The sequence below is a fragment of the Salvelinus namaycush genome, chromosome 8 (assembly GCF_016432855.1).
Source record: "Salvelinus namaycush isolate Seneca chromosome 8, SaNama_1.0, whole genome shotgun sequence".
Lineage (NCBI taxonomy): Eukaryota > Metazoa > Chordata > Actinopteri > Salmoniformes > Salmonidae > Salvelinus > Salvelinus namaycush.
In genome coordinates, this window is record NC_052314.1 from 32,073,051 (window position 1) to 32,091,155 (window position 18,105).

Here is an 18,105-nt window from a genome sequence, read left to right on the forward strand (position 1 = left end):
ACCAAAACATTTCTGCAGCATTGAAGGTCCCCAAGAACACAGTGGCCTCCATCATTCTTCAATGGAAGAAGTTTGGAACCACCAAGACTCTTCCTAGAGCTGGCCGCCCTGCCAAACTGAGCAATCGGGGGAGAAGGGCCTTGGTCAGGGAGGTGACCAAGAACCTGATGGTCACTGACAGAGCTATAGAGTTCCTCTGTGGAGATGGGAGAATCTTCCAGAAGGACTACCATCTCTGCAGCACTCCACCAATCAGGCCTTTATGGTAGAGTGGCCAGATGGAAGCCACTCCTCAGTAAAAGGCACATGACAGCCCGCTTGGAGTTTGCCAAAAGGGACCTGAAGACTCTCAGACCACAAGATTCTCTGGTCTGATGAAACCAAGATTGAACTCTTTGGCCTGAATGCGAAGCGTCACATCTGGTGGAAACCTGGCACCATCCCTACGTTGAAGCATGGTGGTGGCAGCGTCATGCTGTGGGGATGTTTTTCAGATGCAGGGACTTGGAGACTAGTTAGGATTGAGGGAAAGATGAATGGAACCAAGTACAGAGATCCTTGATGAAAACCTGCTCGAGAGCGCTCAGACTGAAGCGAAGGTTCACCTTCCAACAGGACAACAACCCTAAGCACACAGCCAAGACAACGCAGGAGTGGTTTTGGCACAAGTCTCTGAATGTCCTTGAGTGGCCTAGCCAGAGCCCGGACTTGAACCCGATCAAACATCTCTGGAGAGACCTGAAAATAGCTGTGCAGCAACGCTCCCCATCCAACCTGACAGAGCTTGAGAGAAACTGCAGAGAAGAATGGAAGAAACTCCCCAAATACAGGTGTGCCAAGCTTGTAGCATCATACCCAAGAAGACTTAATGCTGTAATCGCTGCCAACGGTGCTTCAACAAAGTACTGAGTAAAGGGTCTGAATTCTTATGTAAATGTGATATTTCAGTTGATTTTATTTTATAAATTAGCAATCATTTCTAAAAAAACATTTTTTTTTTTGTCATTAAGGGGTATTGTGTGTAGATTGATGAGAAAAAAACCCGATTTAATCAATTTTAGAATAAGGCTGTAACATAACAAAATGTGGAAAAAGTCAAGGGGTCTGAATACTTTCCGAAGGCACCGTACATTTTAAATTTAACCTTTATTTAACTAGGCAAGACAGTTAAGAACAAATTCTTATTTACAATGACGGCCTACCCCGGCCAAACCCGAGCGACGCTGGGCCAATTGTGCTTCGCCCTATGGGACTCCCAATCACGGCAGGATGTGATGCAGCCTGGATAAGTGGCTGTAGCCTTTAAAGTAATGACATTGTGTATGCTACATTTGATGCACTTGCCTTCCCTGTTATCAGTTTGAATTCATAGACAGTGGGACAAGGTGTTTGTAATTGGAATGGATAGATCTGTGAGTGTGTGTTATTTCAGAAAGTGGAAGGTCGGCCTTGTCTACGCTAATGAACAGCGAGGGAGACCTCTAGAGGCAGGAAAGGGAACAGCATGAATACCTTCGCTCTGCCACTCCACACGCACTGCCAAGTCCAGTGCTTGGCCTCACAATGTGCACTATCGCTCAATGACAGACTTCAGTTTTCGCCCAGATCCTTACGCTTTAAGAACCAGCACTGTTAGGGCATTGTAAGAATAGTAACCAAGCACCACGGTAAGAGCATCAATCAGTGTGTTTTCTGTGTGAATGCATGGAGGTCACATTTACACACTGAACTGGTAATCAGTGAAGTACAAAACCACCATTATCCACAGTTCAATGTGTCCCAATACTAATATAAGGCACCTAAGACACCAGTGATGTCACCGACGTGATGTCCCCACATGGCACACTATTCCCTGTATAGTGCACTACTTTTGACCAAAACCCTGTGGGCACTTGTCAAAAGTAGTGCACTATAAAGTGAATAGGGTGCCATTTGGGAAGCCATAACTGACTCCTCAGAGACGATGCCTCATTCATTATCAGAGCGTAAACCCCATTTATAGTATTTGTTTATTTATTCCTCCAATATCATAAATTGCTTTATGACATATGTATTGAATACCAAACAGTCCTGGCCAATGCTCTGGTAGTTATTATTGAAGTTGCATTTTAAGTTAATGAAATTATATAAATTGAGTTTTATTATAGTGTAGTCTTGCCAGAGTCTAGCGCCGTAGCCTTTATTCTGGCACAGAGATGAACCATAAAGAGGCAGGTGATTTATCAACTGGATGAACCCTGTCCAGACAGGGATGTCCTACTGCCAGCTACACTACACGATGTACTTCTACTGCCATTTACACTACACACTGTACTCGAGTAGTCTGAGTCTCAGTCTGAGCCTGCTGGCTTTTACAGTCCACATGGATGCACCACCAAGCGTTACCGCTGTGAAAAGAAAACAATTCTGCCACGCCGTTGCTCTCCAGACCAGAGGAGGAGGATGTGTCAGGCATGGTGTGTGTGTGTTCTGTGTGTCAGGCAGGGTGTGCAGCGCTGCCTACAGCCGACAGCTTGTTATGGTGTCACAGCGCTGTGTGTGAGTGACCTATGGCGTCACGACGCTGTGATTGGTGACCTGTGTGACTGACCTCTAACCTTTGACCCTTCCTGTTGTTTGCAGTGCTGAGTATCCGTGGCGCCCAGGAGGAGGAGCCTCCAGATGCCCAGCTCATGCGATTGGACAACATGTTGCTGGCGGAGGGCGTGTCTGGACCTGAGAAAGGGGGCGGTTCTGCAGCGGCCGCGGCTGCAGCTGCAGCCTCAGGAGGCGGGGCAGGAGCGGATAACTCAGCGGAACACTCGGACTACAGAGCCAAGCTCTCTCAGATCAGACAGATCTACCACACAGAGCTGGAGAAATACGAACAGGTAAGGATGGACGGGATACACTCACCCCTCAGAGAACTACTGTCTTAGGTGTCTTTTCCCATAATCACATACTCTAACCCTGTAACCCAAACGCACCAGCTCCACCCATCACCATTCCCATCACAGTGATTATTTGTTAACCTATGACTACCTGAAGAATGATGAGTGATAAAGTTAGAGACGCACAAATATCATACCACCAAGACATGTTAAACCTCTCACCATTTGGAGGAGAATTACAATAACAGGGGAGGTCAGCATTTTCGGGGGGTATGATGTTTGTGCGCTTGTAACTTTCTCACTCATCATTATTCACGATTTATTCAGAATTGATCTGTAATCATGATAGCATCCACATTCATGTATAAGTGTTCAGAAACATATTCTATTCTTATTTACAATAAAAGGGACTCCAAAATGACACAATACATTATTTACCATTTAATTTCTATTGGGCTCAAAATAATCTGAAACAACCAAGACAAACAACAAAAGCATCCAACAAATTTGTAGAGTCACAAGCTTGATGTAATCATTGTGTGCTAGGAATATGGGACCAAATACATAACTTTTGACTACTTTAATACACATATAAGTGAATTTGTCCCAATACTTTTGGTCCTCTAAAATGGGGGGTCTATGTACAAAAAGGGCTGTTATTTCCCAACGGTTCACCCGATATGGATGAAAATACCCTCAAATTAAAGCTGACAGTCTGGATTTGAAATTATACAATGACTATGAGGTCAAAGTGCAAAGTGCTGGAATACAGAGCCAAAAACAATAATAAAGTGTCACTCTCCCAATACTTTTGGAGCTCACTGTATATGCCATTTAGCAGATGTTTTTATCCAGAGTGACTTACAGTCATGTATGCATACATTTTACATATGGGTGGTCCCGGGAATCGAACCCACGATCCTGGCATGCAAGCATCATGCTCTACCAACTGAGCCATTCATCTTTTTATATTTACATCCCAATTTAAGGAGACTTTCTACATTTATGGCATCCATCTAAAGATGTGACAGATTTTCTCTCATCTCCATTGCATCCCTATGTAATGTGCAGTTTCCTTCTCTTCTCCTCCATGTCATTATCCACCATGCCAATAAATCAGAGTGGATTTTACTGCATAACGTTGTCTACTTCCTAACCAATATACACACAGTCAAATGTTAAGGCCCTGACTGGCTGGAATGAATGCATGCCATGTTTGATGAAATGCAAATGTATTTTCCGTATAGTCCCAGACACTGCTTACATTTATATAAAAAAGCAAAGTCAGTGTTGTGATGTTAATCTAGTCTATAGACAGGGTTTAGTGTTGTGATGTTAGTCTAGTCTGTAAACGGGTTCAGTGTTGTGATGTTAGTCTAGTCTGTAAACAGGATTCAGTGTTGTGATGTTAGTCTAGTCTGTAGACAGGGTTGCCATCCTGAAACACACAGACAGTGGAGTAGGGTAAAGTTGCCTCTAGACGCTGATCTTGGATCGGTTTTGCATTGTCCCCACTAATGGTTAAGTTTAGGATTGGAGAAGGGGAAGCTGATCCTAGATCTGTACCTAGGGGAAACTTCACCCCGGAGCCACATACAATAGGCAGGACTGTAGCAGTCGGAAGTAGTGTGGAAAACAGTCCTGCGACTATGCCACCATTACATGCTGACAATGTGCTATATAATTATATATAATATGTAATATATCTGTAATATACTGTATTTAAGATGGTATCCCAGTGCGGATGGAGGGGGGACAGTTACACAGGGAGTCATGGCAACGGAAACAAGGTACTCCTCCACTGCAGACCACTGCCCAACCATACACTATATAGAGAGATAATATATTTTATAGTCATAATATCATTAGTTAATAACATTATTTTACTTTGGTTAGGTTGTTTACCAAATAGACACCCTTCGGGAGGAGTTGAATCAAGTACATTTTTCCACATCTGACTAGTATTTATAAAGCTGGGTTAGTAACTAAATCTATTCGCGAATCCAATGTGAACTTGGCTCCAGTGTTTTTATTTACAACCCAGAGTTTTCTAAACCCAGCATTTTATACCACGCTTCCCTCCCTTACAATCTCAGTGATAGGGAACAGACCTTCACTGTCAGGATCACGATTAGGAACTGGATGGCAACCCAGTCTTTTAAAGCCGTAGTGTTGCTTACGGAGAAAAAAAATACTATAACTCACTTATCATTTATCACCACAATTTATTCGTGGTTTAACAGGTTTTTTTTTCTTTATTATTTTTCTATATATTTATTTATTTCTATACGTTTATTTGTAATTGATGCTATGTCTGCTTGCTTTAGATGCTTCCAGTAGCATCATAATCAGTACATTGCACTATACCATGTTTGCATGTATTTTGTTTCAGACAAGGCCCACATACACATGAACCAGGATATACATTTCTGTGTGTGTGTGTGTGTGTGTGTGTGTGTGTGTGTGTGTGTGTGTGTGTGTGTGTGTGTGTGTGTGTGTGTGTGTGTGTGTGTGTGTGTGTGTGTGTGTGTGTGTGTGTGTGTGTGTGTGTGTGTGTGTGTGTGTGTGTGTGTGTGTGTGTGTTAACCAATGTTGTTATGATGACATTATGTCTATAGTCTATCTGGGGCTGTGCCAGATGGCTTCACTGTCATCCACATGCATCACTGTATGACACCAACCGCATGACTACTCTGCACCTTACCTCTCATATCATCACCACCTATTCACTGTCATTTACATCCGTTGTACAGACATTTTTGTATTGTTGTACTTTGTCTTGTTACTGTCTCTCTTCATTCACATACTTCTGCTTTGATAACTATTGCTTTCATGTCAATAAAGGCCCTTTGAGATGAGTGTGAATATGACAGACATATTGTAGAGTGACGGGGAGAGAGAGAGTGAGGGGGAGAATTAGAAGGAGAAAGAGAACAAGACACGACAGGGAAAGAGGGAGAGGGAGAACAAGAAAGAGTTATCGAGAAAGAGAAAAAGACAGGGAGAGAGACAGAGGGAGAGAGACAGAGGGAGAGAGACAGAGGGAGAGAGACAGAGGGAGAGAGACAGAGAGGGAGAGAGACAGAGAGGGAGAGAGACAGAGAGGGAGAGAGACAGAGAGGGAGAGAGACAGAGAGGGAGAGAGACACAGAGGGAGAGAGACACAGAGGGAGAGAGACAGAGAGGGAGAGAGACACAGAGGGAGAGAGACAGAGAGGGAGAGAGACAGAGAGGGAGAGAGACAGAGAGGGAGAGAGACAGAGAGGGAGAGAGACAGAGAGGGAGAGAGACAGAGAGGGAGAGAGACAGAGAGGGAGAGAGACAGAGAGGGAGAGAGACAGAGGCATACTGTAATATCATGTCAGGCTCACGCCTAGTGCCACACAGGAGGGTGAGTGTATCATCATGGCATGTTAATCTCTCAACCCGCTCAGCTGCGACTCGACTGCGGTAAGAAGAGAAGGTTTGCTGCTCGTCAGCAGGGACCAGCAGCTGTCATTTCTCCATGTCTCCTTTCTGAAAAACGAGACTTACAGTTGCCATTGCCACTTCTGTTTAATATGAAAAATATCACCACTTATATTCCCTCTTGGCTTCACAACATGGAAGCATTCCCCAGAACTACATACATTAAACACCTCTTAATTTGCATCAAATTTTTCCTTTCTGTCTTTGTGCATGACCTTGACTGATGTAGAATACCATACAGTATATTTTTGCACTGTATGCAAACACTGCATTAATCCAATGCTAGAGGACACCACCCAGCCTGTCAATAGCCATATAGTATATCACCATCATCATGGTGAGGCTGCTATGAAAACTCTCACCAACAACATTTCTTTTGACAGTCTAGATAGAAGAAACTGATGTCACTCGGGACAAGAGTGTCTGCTAAATGACTCAAATGTAAATGTAACAAACTAGATTGCTCTATCTATCTGATCACCTCTCTCTTTGTCTGTTTCCCCCCCTCTGCAGGCTTGTAACGAGTTTACTACCCATGTGATGAACCTGCTGAGGGAGCAGAGTCGCACACGGCCCATCTCTCCCAAGGAGATAGAACGCATGGTGGGGATCATCCACCGCAAGTTCAGCTCCATCCAGATGCAGCTCAAACAGAGCACCTGCGAAGCCGTCATGATCCTGCGCTCACGCTTCCTCGACGCCAGGTGTGTGTCTGTGTGTGTGCCTACAGCTGTACAAATTACCGTGTGCAAAGTCACTGTACCACTGCAATGTTTTTGTTGACTTGCATAGCTAGCTACAGTATTTCCATACATGTAACTGCATTATTCACATCAGGTGCTTTTACAGTCATGTTGACAGCATGTTATTCTAGTTTTGAGCCTACCTACGGCACATCTATTGGTGCCATTTCAACCAGCACATACAGCCTTGCTACTTGGCCACTGACAATTATCTCCTCTCTCCAGGCTCCATAACGCTAAATATTTCCCTTTTTTAATATAATCCCTTGTTCCTTTTGATGCATGTTTTGGATTTGCATACATTTCTCTGAGGATAAATCTCACTCTGAGTCGGAGTCGGAAGCATAACATTTAAATTAGGCTTGGGCTCGTCTTACAAAGCTCCCCCCTATTCTTCTGCAAATGATTGTGGCCGTGGTGCAGGGAGGGAGGCAGGGGAAGAAGGGAAGGGCTTTCAGTTAGAGAGTGAGTGAGTGAGAGAGAGAGAGAGAGTCACTGCCTCCCTACCATTCTCATCTTTACTGATTAATCTGCAGCCTTCCCTAGCACCATGCTGTGCACATTTACATATTCTCAAGCAGGCTTTTGGAGTGCGGGACGAAGATTTCAGCACAAATCTCTTTCACCAGTCAATCGATGCGATGCATGGAGGCACGCATTTTACAGGGTTCCCGACCTAGCTTATGTAAAGCCCTCTCATGAGATGTGGCACATGCAGACATAACCTGATAGAGGGTGGAGATGGAGAAGGAGGAAGAGATGGAGGGGTCAGTGAACTGAACCGGGATCAGCGCGTGCTTACGGCACGTTTTCTAGCCTTTAATAAGGAAGGCCAGTGTTCTGTTGTTTGTCAGGATTTGCAGGCGTTGTTCTATTAGTGAACCTCCGCAAAGAAAACATATTTCGTACCAGCTTAGGCAGCTGTATTGAAATGGGGTGGCAGTTGTATGGAAGGTATTGGATCGAATTGGGTGGTAGTTGTGTTGTTACTGTATGAGGTGCCCCAGTTTTGCCTGTATTACCACAAGTGGCTTTGACACATTTCCTCTATGTAGGCTTCAGATTTGTATATGCTTTGACCGGACGGTATTAACTGTATCTATTTTACATAGTGTTTATTCCGGTCCTAACTAACCAATTTCTATCATTCTCCTTGTAGACGGAAAAGACGGAACTTCAACAAACAGGCGACAGAGATCCTGAATGAGTACTTCTACTCGCACCTGTCTAACCCCTACCCTAGTGAAGAGGCCAAGGAAGAGCTGGCCAAGAAGTGCTCCATCACAGTTTCACAGGTACAGTACAGTGCCACCTGTCTTCAGGAAGGCCACAGTACACGTAGAACAGGACTAGAGGCAGTAGTGGATCATGTGGAAGGCCATTATAATCATTTTCACAATTTCACAGTATTATTCCAACCTCATTGTGTGGAAATATACATACAAAACTGGAAAATCTGTTTTTTGACTGCACTGGGCCTTTAAGATGTGAGCATTACATTATTTTCTTAATTCATAGGCTTCATCACAGGGACTAAATTGATAGTGTAATATGATGATTGATAATGTAATTAAGAATGCACCAACAATACCAAGGTGAACAGCAGTTATGTTATGTGTTTCTCATCCATCATCTCCTCAAACGGTTTCATTAAGTTTATGCAAAATTATTTTGAGGATGCATCTGGGCGTTGTTTGATGAAAACAACGTGCTTCAGGGTCTGAATGATTAGTTGAGCATCTGTCTATGCCCCAAATGGCACCCTTTTCCTTATGTAGTCCACTACTTTTGACCAGAGCCCTTTTTGACCAGGTCCCATAGAGAATAGAGTTCCATTTGGGACTCGACCTCTGTGTTCCTGGGTCTATGATAGAATAATATGTTTACCTACCTTCTCTCTGCATTCGTTCAAACTCAGCAACAGGATTGATTTCGTTTTTGATTTTAATGTTGTTTATCATTAGCGCTACCTGGCTTATCCTGGTAGCTTCATCGGGGAGTCCATTAGCTGTAATGGGTGTTAGATAGTGGATGTTGACTGATTGGTGCTAGCGTGAGCTCTGATGATAGCTGCAGTCATACTGACATAATGAGACTGTTACTGGCAATCATTCCCTTCTGCCACTAATGTGGATTCACAGTACTGGTCTACATAGCGAGTGGTAGTACTCACTACTACCTCAAAAGTCTGTGTTCCAAGTGGCACCCTATTCCCTATATACTGCACTACCTTTGACCAGGGCCTATAGGGCTCCGGTTAAAAGTAGTGCACTATAAAGGGTATAGGATGCCATTTGGGACTCAAACAAAGTCTTTCTTCAGTGTCGGATAGGATATGCCAGTGGAGGGCCATGGATGCAGTGCTCATTCTGATTCTGATTTCACACTCAGAATTTGCTCAGTAAAAAAGTGGGACATTTATTTGTGTAACATTAACATTGTGTAAGCATTTACAAGTTGCACGTTGTTTGTACAGGTTTCCAACTGGTTCGGAAATAAAAGAATCAGATACAAGAAAAACATTGGAAAGTTCCAGGAAGAAGCCAACATGTACGCTGCCAAAACTGCTGTGAACGCGACCAACGTATCCTCACACGGGAGCCAGGCTAACTCGCCCTCCACTCCAAATTCTGCAGGTGAGACTAAAGAATAATACCAATGGGTTATTTGGAAGGCTCTGAATGCACTCTATATCAGTCAAGGGCATTTTTCTATGCTCAAGTCAAAAGAAAAAAAGGGAAAATGCTTTGTCCAAGAGTAGGATACCAGGGCCCCATGTCAAGTCTCCTAATACTTTCTTAGCTGTTGTCTTCTTTTCAATTAACACACCTTTTATTGTACTTTATCTCAATACAGAACATTTACATTTTCTTGTACCAATTGAATTTACTGATTCATTTAATCTTGTTGACCATGAATAACAGTTTTACAGAAACACATAACATATCATTCATGATACTTTGACTGTAGAGTCCTACTACCATTCTACTTTCATGTTGACAAATAGTCACAACAACAACACATCTGACGACTGTATTCGACTCACCGTTCCCTCAGCTCTATGCTGCCACTCTCTAACCTGTCTGCTCGCTCTGGCCCTAACCCTAACACTAGCTCTATTTCTAACTTTTTCTCTCGCAGGGGTGGGCAACTCCAGTCCTCGAGGGCCTGATTGGTGTCACACTTTCCCTCCATCCCTAGCAAACACAGCTGATTTAATCAAATTGCATTCTAAACTGAAGCTCATGATTAGGTGATTATTGGAGTCAGGTGTGTTAGCTGGGGCTAGGGGCAAAACTGTGACACCAATCAGGCCCTTGAGGACTGGAATTGCCCACCCCTGCGTCCAGCGCTAACTGCATTTGTTTGCCTGCTGACACTTTGCATGGTGCTTCTCCGGGTCTAAACCTGGACGGGGCCAAGTGGCTGAATTCTGCTCTGCTTGCTCCTCTTTCTCGCTGCTCTGTGATTCCAGTGCTCCCTCTCTCCTCTTCCAGGTTCTGCTGGATCTTTTAACATGTCAAACTCCGGTGACTTGTTCATGAGCGTGCAGTCTCTCAATGGGGACTCGTACCAAGGGGCTCAGGTGGGAGCCAACGTGCAGTCACAGGTAGGGCCCTATAACTAAGCAGTGCAGAAGATACTACTATAGGAACAGATCCACCTCCCTAAGAATAGGCCTTGTAATCTATCCTAAACGCACCACAGGCATCTCAGTACTCCTCCAGTGTCTACATCACTATGGGCTCCTAATAGCGCCACACCATAGGGTTTTCAAGGTATCTTCTTCCACCATACTAAAACATTACAGCGAGTGTAACAATGAAAGTAATTCAGTGCTCTCTGCAGCTCTCACTAATTTCATCCTTTCGACAGTCTTCTAAACACGTAATAACATTTTTGGGTTATCTTGCTTCATATTGTCCATGGCTGGATGTATTTCCTGTGTGTTGTCTCTGCCTGTACTGTGTATCACGCTCCTTCTTGTCTTTGTCTTACAGTGTTAGTCTTGTTTATCTTCTGTGCTCTGACCTTGCTTTGTTTGTGTTCCTCTGTTGTGTTTCAGGTGGATACCCTTCGCCATGTTATCAGTCAGACAGGCGGATACAGTGAGGGCCTCACAGCCAGCCAGATGTACAGTCCGCAGGGCATCAATGTAAGGAGAAAAAAAACACACGTTTTTTCCCCGCTTTCTCTTCCCCCTACCAATTATTTTAAAGCCATAGGGCTCAGAATGCCACTTAGTAGGACTTGTCTCAGCTCCACCACAGTCACCTAGTTGATTGCTTCTGTATCGGTCACGCCACGGGCAGAACGCCAGAACGGCGTGGGGCCGGCCACACACACACACACTCGGAGCGGCCGCCTGAGCCTGTCACGTCCAATCAGCTCTCCCGTAGCACCTGCAGCCAATCGCGGCCGTGCAGGAATGGCACAAACAGGTGACACATCCTTTGACGCGTGGATCGGACACCCCCCAACGCCCTCACCGACCACCTGATCCTAATCATCACTGTGGATCCAGAGGCCCCGTTAAAACCCTATCAGAACAACCCCAGAGTAGAGTCACACTAAAAATAAAACTAGCCAAACTGCTAGCCCCTCGACAGAGCACTGAGGGGCATAACATGGGGGCGTATTTCCACCATGTTATATTTCTTTCTTATTTTTTAGGGGATGGGGGGGTTTGGGTTTGGGGGAGTGTGTGTGTGTTTTGGGTGAGGGCAGAGGAGAGGAGGGGAGGAAGGGGGGAGGTTAGCTGGCGGCTGCAAACAGCAGGGAAATTCACAGCGACAAGCCGTGTCGTAAAAGGGAAAATCAATAAGACAGACACAAGGAGAGCGGAGTGTGGACTTGGGACAGCAATCCAAGCGCATTGCTCAGATCATGCTCCCGCCACACTAATGGCCCTGACAGCGAGCCGCGGCAGTGTGGGTCGGTGAGAGCTACGACGAGAGAGAGGACGGTCACAGGCACACACAGCCACGCGGCTAGGCTTCTGGCTTCCTCTCCCGTCGTGCCTCAATGGCCATATGATAATGAGATGAAATGCCTCCTGTAAAACAAAAGTGGGGTATGTAGTGTGTATTCAAATCCCCCCTCCTTTCCTGGCTTGCTCTCCACTCTACGCTCATCTCCCTCCCACGGAACAGGCTGTGATAACCCTGAGAGAGCACTACTAACGTGTTCAAGCCTTGTTCTCAGACAGCACTCTGACCTCATGGATATCGTTATCCTTGGACCCCTGCTTGCTGTACCACGTCCTAAAATGACACAATATTCTATTTTTTTCTACACACTTTCATAGCTTTTAAAGAACCCTCTTACTGCGTAATACGAGAAGGATATCGTGTTATCTGATTTTTGAAATAAAAATGTAACAGCAGACTAGGCTTACGTTGTTATCCTTTCATTTTTTTCGAACAAAAATATCACATACAAATATGGTTCCCCATTTTTAATGTAGGATTTGGGGAGATATAATAACTGTAATCATATCTTACAGAAATGATTTATACATTTTAGAATTCTAGAGTGGGGTTGACTAGTTTTATTTCCTTGCCTCTCTGCAGCATTTTACTGCAATAGTATTTGTGTCAAAGGGAAATTTCACAATTAGCTTATGTTCATCATCTCCAGCACCACCCCAACGTCAACATACAGTATGTGAAAATGACACGTTTCTATGTTTCGTAGTAAAAGAGAGAGGAAGATAAGTGTTTCCAATGATATCATCAACCAATTGGTAGGCAATGCCTGCTCATAATTGGCTAAAATCACACGATGCACACCGATGATGTCATTGGAAACACTTATCTTCCACTATCTTTTTTTAATACAAAACTTAGAAACGTGCCATTTTCACATATGTTGATGTTGGGGTGGTGCTGGAGATGAATAGATGAATATGAAGTTGAAAATTACACATTTACCTCAGTATCGAACCTATTCACAAAAGCAAAGCCCAGGAAAGCTGTCACCTTAGAAACAGTGTATCAAACTTTATGCTCGTCCAGCTTTACAGATGGATAAGGAGAGAGAGAGAGAGAGAGAGAAGAGAGAGAGAGAGAGAGAGAGAAAGAGAGAGAGAGAGAGAGAGAGAGAGAGATCGGCAGTATGTCCTATCTGTGAAACGATGAAAAGACTCCCCTCTCTCTGTGTTGATAATGACTGAGCAGTTACATAATGGGTTTTGTGGTAGACAAGAACAGTAATTACAGTTTGGAAATAGACAGAGAGAGTGTCACCAAAGTCAGACATTTGAAGACATTTCTTTTTCCTCCATTTTTGATTACAGACTTTCTTCTGGCTAAAATAACAGGCTTTGAAATGAAAGGCTGTCAAGGACCATTTCCAGTTTTTCTGATGGCATGAAATTTGCTATTAATATCTCAATGCTCTTTAGCAGGCCTGTCTCCGGGATTGGAAATGGCTTACGCGTCCCTCATTGTGTTTTCATTCAATGTCACAATTGGCGACCATTGATTCCTCTTATGACTGTTTTGTGACTTTTGTTTTAAGGTCCTTTTCAGACATTGTCACTGTTATTATTATGTGTGTCGTTGAATGTAACAGGCATTTATCTCAACCCCAGTGATACAAGAATGCAGTATTGGTTTTGAAGTGAAGACAAAATTGTCTTCATTATAGAAATTTGAGCACACTGCATGTGATCTGAGAGGTACATATATGTGATTTACAGAATTTTCAGTTGCTTTAAACAAGTACAATTTTTGTGACAATTCTGTTCTGAAATACGAGGTCTAGGTTACTGTAATTTGAGTGAATCAGATCTTCGTCCAATACAGATTTGGCTTGAGGCTTTAGTGGAATGTTGGTTGTTGTTGTTTTGAGGTCGTTCTAGCATTAGTAAAGCTCATACCGTACCTACTACACGTGTCCCCAGGACTTCACAGATATGGCATTCAGTACTGCAGATAAGATGATATTATAAACTAATTGAACTGTATAATGAATATGTACTCTGAAAGAGAAGAGAAAAAATAAGAAGCAAAGACATAGGGTATAATTAGTGTCTTTTATGCCTGGGCTCATACTTCCTCCCTCCATTCTGTCTCTCCTGTCTCTCTCTCAGGCAAACGGAGGCTGGCAGGATGCTACCACCCCCTCATCAGTGACATCACCCACAGAAGGACCCGGAAGTGTTCACTCGGACACGTCCAACTGATCCCTCCACCCTTCTCCTCCACCACCGTCCAGACAGCCCTAACCTCCACCCTCGATCATCCTGCCAGTTTCCCAGCCAGCCCCCCCCCCCCCCCCCCCACCATCAGGACTGGAGGTGACACACTAGACTCGTCACAGGGCAGGAGACCTCTCTCTACGGGTGGGGACTACAGAATGAAACACCATCACCACCACCAGACAGTTCTTTACAACCAACCATGACACAGTCAGTCAGTCAGTAGCCCGAGTAGGGCTCTTTTCTTCCACCTATCTACAACCCCCTCACTGTCTGTTTGTACAGTTTTCTTCGCCATTTATCCATGTTGCCTCATTGTGTGATCATCTGACTTATAACACAGTAGGCAAACAGTTACAACACGTATATACAGTATGGCCCGTATCTTGTAGATTTAAATGCTTTTCACACTACCTCTATTGAAAATAACAAGAAAACAACAACAACAATGGGACATCTTCTAAATAAGCTTTGTTTTTTGTTGTTGTAATTACTGGTATTGACAGTAGCTCTCAATCTCCTCTTGTCCTGTCTCAAGGCTTGTTTTTAAGGACAGTTTTGCCTTTGTAACAAGTTTCACCCTACATAATTACTTAATTCACAACATAAAATAAATTCTATTAAAATTGTCCAGTGCCAAAGTTCAACACAGGAGATGAATTTGTATAATATGAATTGTGCTTGTAAATAAAACATCCCTCTGACATTTCATATCGAAAAAGGGTTCATCACTGTATTTAATTACATTTCATGTTAGCAGAGTATCAACAGGGTGCTTTGAAAAGGAGATTCAACCTTTCCTCCTCATTTTAAGCATTCCGTTTCAGAGCTTCTACATTGGCCAATAAGACATTAAACATTTTTACTGCAAGAATGGTAGCCTATGTTTTCTGCTTATACTGAATGCAGCATAGCATGAGTGATAACCAATGCATAAGCAAACATTATGAGAGTAACAGTGTGCTCCAGAATAAATGGAAGAGACTGTCTGGAAGGTCAGAAGGGAATGGATTGTGGGGATTCTAGCTACTGGAATTCTAATAAATTCACCGCTCTTGAAATATTGTTTGTTGTGTGCACTGCATCCAGAGACCATTGACCTGCAGTTTAAAATCTACCCAGAACACTTAATCAATGAGTACATTAGCATCAATTATAATAAGCCAATATGTCTTTAAGCACAGTGACTTACAGTGATTACCCTGGGTAACACTTATATTTGTCAAAGAGAAGAACACAGTACAGAGAACACACATGAATGATAGTTGTACTCTATTCTATACAGTCTACATATACGGAACATATGGTGTGTATGCATACTGTACACATACATACACTACCATTATCACCATCACTGTGCATCAGTGTTATCGTAATAGCCAAATACTGCTGGTAACCAAAATCACTTGTTTAAGTGCAAAAAAAGGCATTTTAATGTAGATTTTAATTCTGATTTTGTGGTATAATGTTGTAGTAATTGAAGACACGACTACACATGATGAAATATCTCTCAAAATTACAGTCTTTGTTTGGTGTTTTTGGTGCTAGTTAGCTCTTTTATTTCCTATTTCTCAGTAGTATATTTCTGTCCATTTATTATTGTCACCCAGTTTGAATTTCTCCATTCAACCTCATCACTCATATCATCCTGTTTTTACATTTTGGTTATCAAGGTTGGTCTCTATTCACTCTTATGTTTCAGCATCCTCCTAGCATATGGCGTCAGTCTAAGTTACGCAAATAAAAAATAAATAATCTGAAATTAGATGTATAATTTTGTTGTATTTGATTTTAGCTACAGTATTTATGTACACACAAATACACATTGCTTTCTTGGGCATTTCAACATATCCACCATACTATTACGTAGATACCAAAAAATAACTGCAGAAACATCAGCTCTATACATTGGGATCAGCTTGACCAACTCGACTTTGTTTGTTTTGTAAAATTGTGTATTAACTGAAGTACTCCACGAACATCTCATAGGAATGTTCAGGTACTCTTTCTGTACTCAAAACACCAAAATGCAGTCCGAACACGGTAGTGTTTGTTTATAGGAATGAAATGGAAAAGACTAAGACTAAGATGTTTGGATATATTTTTATGTCCTCATGTTGTGAATAAATACATTTGGCTACTGTTTTACTTTTCTTTTGCTTGGTTACAGGACTTACAGTACATTCTATTTTATTTTCTTGCTAGCATAATGTGAATTAGCCCAAGAATGCTCTATGTATGTAGATGTACACCTTTATTCTTGTTTAGCGTTTTTTGGGGAATTGGACAGTATCCATTTTAAAACAAAGCAGCTACAGTAAATGTTTGACCGAGACAGACAGACAGTAGGACAGAGTTCCTTTCACATTACGGATATAATCCACTCACTGGTTCACTTTGTACTTTCTAAAGCATCGACACAAAAGCTTGCTTCTAAAATGGGTACTGTCTTGTTAATTAAAGGTGATGTGAAAAGTTTGTGTGAACACTGTCTCACGACAGTGTTTTTAGCCCAACTAAATCCATGGTAATAGATATACATTATATAGTATTTAAAATCATAACCAACATCTGTATAGATAACTATAGTACCACACAGCTGAATCCACCATAGACTGCATATCACAGAACTAAGCTCTTCTTTCACAAACTACATTTTATATTTGATGTACTTTTTGGAGACGTGGAAGTGTACTATGATGAGTGAAGCAAAATCTTGTTATTTTTTTGATAACTACAAATGGCTTAATTTGCTCCCACATCTGACAGTCCAGTTGACGGACAACACATAGGTACACTATGAGTGGAGTATGTTTGAGTGGTGTCCTGGCCTTTCGATACAGATTTTAGCCATGTGGCAAGCAGAACAATAGCTTTTGTGATGCGTTGGCCGTAAAATAAGTAAAAGTTACTCTACTTTTCACATTGACTTTCCAGTATCATCATTATTATTGAAAGCTTCATGTAATGATGCTTTTAGTTTTTGGATATAAAAGGGAGAGAAAAAATAACTATAAAAAAGAAAGAAGAAACTGAACAATTTGTAAAACATCAAATGTTTTCTTTGTGGCATGTCTTTTGTTCTTTAATAAAATACCGTACTGCAGTGTTTTTGAATGTTACTTATTTTTTATAAAGATTTCAGAGTGAAATCATGGATCCTTTTCTTGACAGGTTTGACATTTTAAGATCTCTCTGCATATGTAAAAAAAAAAAAAAAAAAAAAAAAGTATAACATTGGAAACCGCAAAACTATTGTCTTTTTAATTCCGATTTAAAACATGTTTTCTGTGGAGAAAAAAATAGCTAACAAGGTGTAGGTTTTATGGTCTCTTTCTTTGTACTGGTAATGCATATTCCAAATAAATTGTTTCTTTTGTTGCATACTTTTGTATTGTTCTCATTGGTTTTCCTTGTCACACACATACTATGGAGATTTCCATACATTAAATTAATTTATTCAGCCCTGTCCCTTAGCTTTATAACAAAACCAAGTAGTGGGGATGCAGTTGACTGAAAAACAAATCAAAGATTGTGAATTTAAGACATATAAGACTTCAGTAACAGGGTCAGGGTCATAAGTTACTGTAGGACACAAGTTTACACGTCTCAGACTTGTCAGTCCTTCACCTCTGGATAGGATCGCACATCACACTTCAAAAACATGCTTAAGCATTGGGGGCATTTTCTCACTGTTGACATAACGTCAGAGCTGGGGTGAGCTGGAGAGGGTGTGAAGGGGACATTTTCTCAGTTTTCTAAGTGAGTGAAAGCTGTGTGCTTACAGCAAGCAGACAGACGCCCCCGGTTCCCCCTCCTA

The 18,105-nt window shown here is 42.3% G+C and overlaps 1 protein-coding gene across 1 annotated transcript in view; it reads left to right on the forward strand.

Moving 5' to 3' along the window:
* Nucleotides 1-14,365, forward strand: part of pbx1b (pre-B-cell leukemia homeobox 1b) — a 91,050-nt gene extending 76,685 nt beyond the window's left edge. The window contains exons 3-9 of the mRNA XM_038999642.1: nucleotides 2,623-2,870; nucleotides 6,852-7,042; nucleotides 8,241-8,376; nucleotides 9,558-9,717; nucleotides 10,579-10,691; nucleotides 11,148-11,237; nucleotides 14,178-14,365. Of these exons, the coding sequence (XP_038855570.1) occupies nucleotides 2,623-2,870; nucleotides 6,852-7,042; nucleotides 8,241-8,376; nucleotides 9,558-9,717; nucleotides 10,579-10,691; nucleotides 11,148-11,237; nucleotides 14,178-14,270 (1,031 nt within the window). The 3' untranslated portion in view covers nucleotides 14,271-14,365. The remainder of the gene's footprint in view (nucleotides 1-2,622; nucleotides 2,871-6,851; nucleotides 7,043-8,240; nucleotides 8,377-9,557; nucleotides 9,718-10,578; nucleotides 10,692-11,147; nucleotides 11,238-14,177) is intronic.
* The last annotated feature ends 3,740 nt before the right edge of the window (nucleotides 14,366-18,105 follow it).